A 2,814-nucleotide genomic window follows, 5' to 3' on the forward strand; every position below is an offset into this window, starting at 1 on the left:
GGGGGGGTGAGGCACGAAGAGAAAGGTGAGCAGGAGGAGGAGAAGGATGAGGAAAAGCTCATCCCTTTTCCAAGGGCAGCTCAGGGTCTCCACCGGGCTCCTGCCTTGCACCCCTGCTGCAAATCCTCCTGTTGTGGACACCCACTGCCCACAGACCCCATCCCACCCCAAGGAGCAAAACACGGCCCCACATGCCCGCCCCAACGCCAGAAAACACGTATTTTCCACATTTCCCCAAAACCACGTGGAATTGGAGCCGCTTTCCCCCCCCGGAGCAGCAGAAGGAGGGCTCAGGGCAGCCACACCGGCTCACCTGGGCAGGCAGGTGATGCTGCCCCGGGTGAGGGGCAGGGCACTGATCCCTGCCTTGCCCATTCCCTTCTCCCTGCCCTACCTGGGCGGGGGTGCAGGCGGGCACGACGCTGGTGTCGTAGATGGTGTTGCTGTCGTTGACGTCGTCGGGCAGGGCCGGGCTCTTCTCCGCCCTGGGAGGCACCGTGACGGGGGGAGAGGGGTTTTTGGGGGCCACGCTCACGTCGCTCCCGTTGCCAAAGGCCTGGATGGCATTTCCTGGGGGCGGGAGAGGTTTAAAGGGAGTGATACAGTGGGGTGGGGTGAGGGAGCGGGGCGGGGGGAGTGGGGGAGCCTTACGGAGACAGGGGTTTTCCGTGAAGTCCCGGAGGAACTTCTCGCACTCCTCCTCCATGTTCCCGCTGCCCTTGCAGGAGCACCAGGGCGAGATGGTGATGCTGGTGGTGCTGGCGTCGACGTAGTTGGGGGTCATGTCGAAGCCTGGCGAGGAGGAGGAGGAGGAGGGACAGGGATGAAGCCACAGTGGGACGTGACCCTTCCCCACCCCAGGGCCGCCACTCACCGATGAGCCCCGCGTAGGAGCCCAGGCACGCCTGGTAGTTGTCCCCGGGGCAGCTGGTCAGGGACTGGAAGGTGGCCTGGCAGTTGGTGTGGAAATCGGCCAGACGGGACCTGGAAGGGGAAGAGAAGGGGGAGAAGAACGGGATTGCACCGCCTGTCCCAGCACGGAGCAGCTCGGAGATATTTAAACAGGATAAAGGGGAAAATAAGGGCAGATATAAAGGGGAACATAAAGGGGAACATAAATGGAATAAAAGGAGGGAGATCTAAATGAGAGCTGGACTCAGGTGGTGAAACTTCTTGTCCCACCTCTGTCGCCCCACCCTGACAAGGGGGCATGGTATGAGGGAGCCTGCCCTCATTCCCAAGGGAATGAACCCCCTCCAAGCCTGGCACCCTCATTCCTCCATCCCTCCCTGCTCCCCAAGCCCTCTCCAAGTGCTGCTCCACCGGCAGACACCCCGTAAACTTCCCAGCTTCATTTGGCCTCTCCCGGGAATTGTTACAGGGCCAGAAAATTTCACTGCCTGGATTTATCCTCCCCCCTGGAACGTTCCAGTTAAAATGCCTGAGGTTGGGAATTACAGTTTTCCTTTTGAAGCCGAGAAGGAAGGGGAGGGGAAACCCCCCCCAAAAGGCAGTGGGATAGGAGTGAGATGCCCCCGACCCAGGAGAACCAGTAGAGATGGGGAGAACCAGCAGCAGCAGGAGGAATAAGGAAGGGCCACGAGGAGCTGATTTCCATCCCTTAATCCGATTCCTGGCTTGGTTACCCCGTCCCATCTTCCCTCCTGCATGGAATGAGCACAGGGAGCGATGGAAGCAGAAGTTTCACGGGAGGTGGTGTCCCTTCCCTGTGATCTTTAAGGTCCCTCCCAACCCAAACACTGTGTGATTCCACCATTCCACGATTATTCCCAGGGGTATCCATGCCCTGGTTGAGCTGACACAAACCCCCCCCTCGCACAGGCTGCTCCTCGTGCCAGAACACGAGGAGGGATCCCCCAGGTCGGGAAGCAGAATTCCCTGAAGGAGCAGGAAGAGCGGAGAAGAGGATGGACAGACGGCCCAGGGGGACAGAAGGACAGGCTGCAGATTCCCAGGGGGACTCAGCCATCGAATGGACAGACAGGAGGGTGAGTCATGGCCCCTCTGGAGGAATCTCCCACCCTGAGGATGAGCCCTGGCATTTCCCAGCGGAAAAGCTCCTCCGCTCCCTTTTTTCCCCCCCACACTTCACACACACCACAGGAGGAACAGGAATACATTATTTCCCTCAGCTTCTTTTCCTCTCTTCTTAATTAAATGTCATCTTTGTCCAGGCAGTGATTGAATCTTCCAGCGGTACCTGCCTGGAGCCGCGGGAACCGATGGAAAATTGCGTCATTTTTTCGTTCCTTAAATAAGAGTGGTTTTTTTCAGGAGGCTTTTGAGCAAACTAAACACGGGAACAAATGAAGAAGTGGCTGAATGGAGCAGATCCCTTCCACCCACCCCAGAATTCCTCCCCTTTCCAGAGGGACCACCGGAGTGCCAGGGAGGAGCAGGAACGCTGGAATTCCAGGGGCTACATCCCGGGGAAAGGATGTGGACACCCCATCCCTGGAAGTGTCCCAGGAGCCAGGTTGGAGCAACCAACTTGGCAGGGGGTGGAATGGGATTCCTGTAAGGCCCCTTCCAACCCAAACCACTCCCTGATCCTCAGATTAAGAGGGAATAAAGCCCGGCTGCTCAGGGCCGGACCAGCACACTGGATGCTCCATATGGGAATGCAGTGGGATTCCTGGAGACTCTTGCTGGTGACTGAGGGCCTAATTGGGAGCTAATTGCTGCCATCCCAGCACCCATTCAAACCCAACAGCATCAGGCTCCTGAATATTTCATGCCCAAAATGCCGAGATTACTCCAGACCGTGGTTTTTCCAGGGTCGATTCGCGGGGA

General features: G+C 58.1%; 1 protein-coding gene across 1 annotated transcript; it reads right to left on the bottom strand.

Annotated features, from left to right (window-relative positions):
* Window positions 1-313: 313 nt before the first annotated feature.
* On the bottom strand, window positions 314-2,260 carry LOC113941513 (GDNF family receptor alpha-2-like; the record flags this gene model as incomplete). Its single annotated transcript, XM_027632664.1, has 4 exons — window positions 2,222-2,260; window positions 875-1,046; window positions 652-792; window positions 314-570 (listed from the first exon to the last, which is right to left on the bottom strand). Coding segments are annotated over exons 1-4 (609 nt in total), but the record flags the coding sequence as incomplete, so codon positions are not given.
* Window positions 2,261-2,814: the final 554 nt, after the last annotated feature.

This window comes from Corapipo altera, unplaced genomic scaffold (genome assembly GCF_003945725.1).
Source record: "Corapipo altera isolate COAL_440 unplaced genomic scaffold, ASM394572v1 57696, whole genome shotgun sequence".
NCBI lineage: Eukaryota > Metazoa > Chordata > Aves > Passeriformes > Pipridae > Corapipo > Corapipo altera.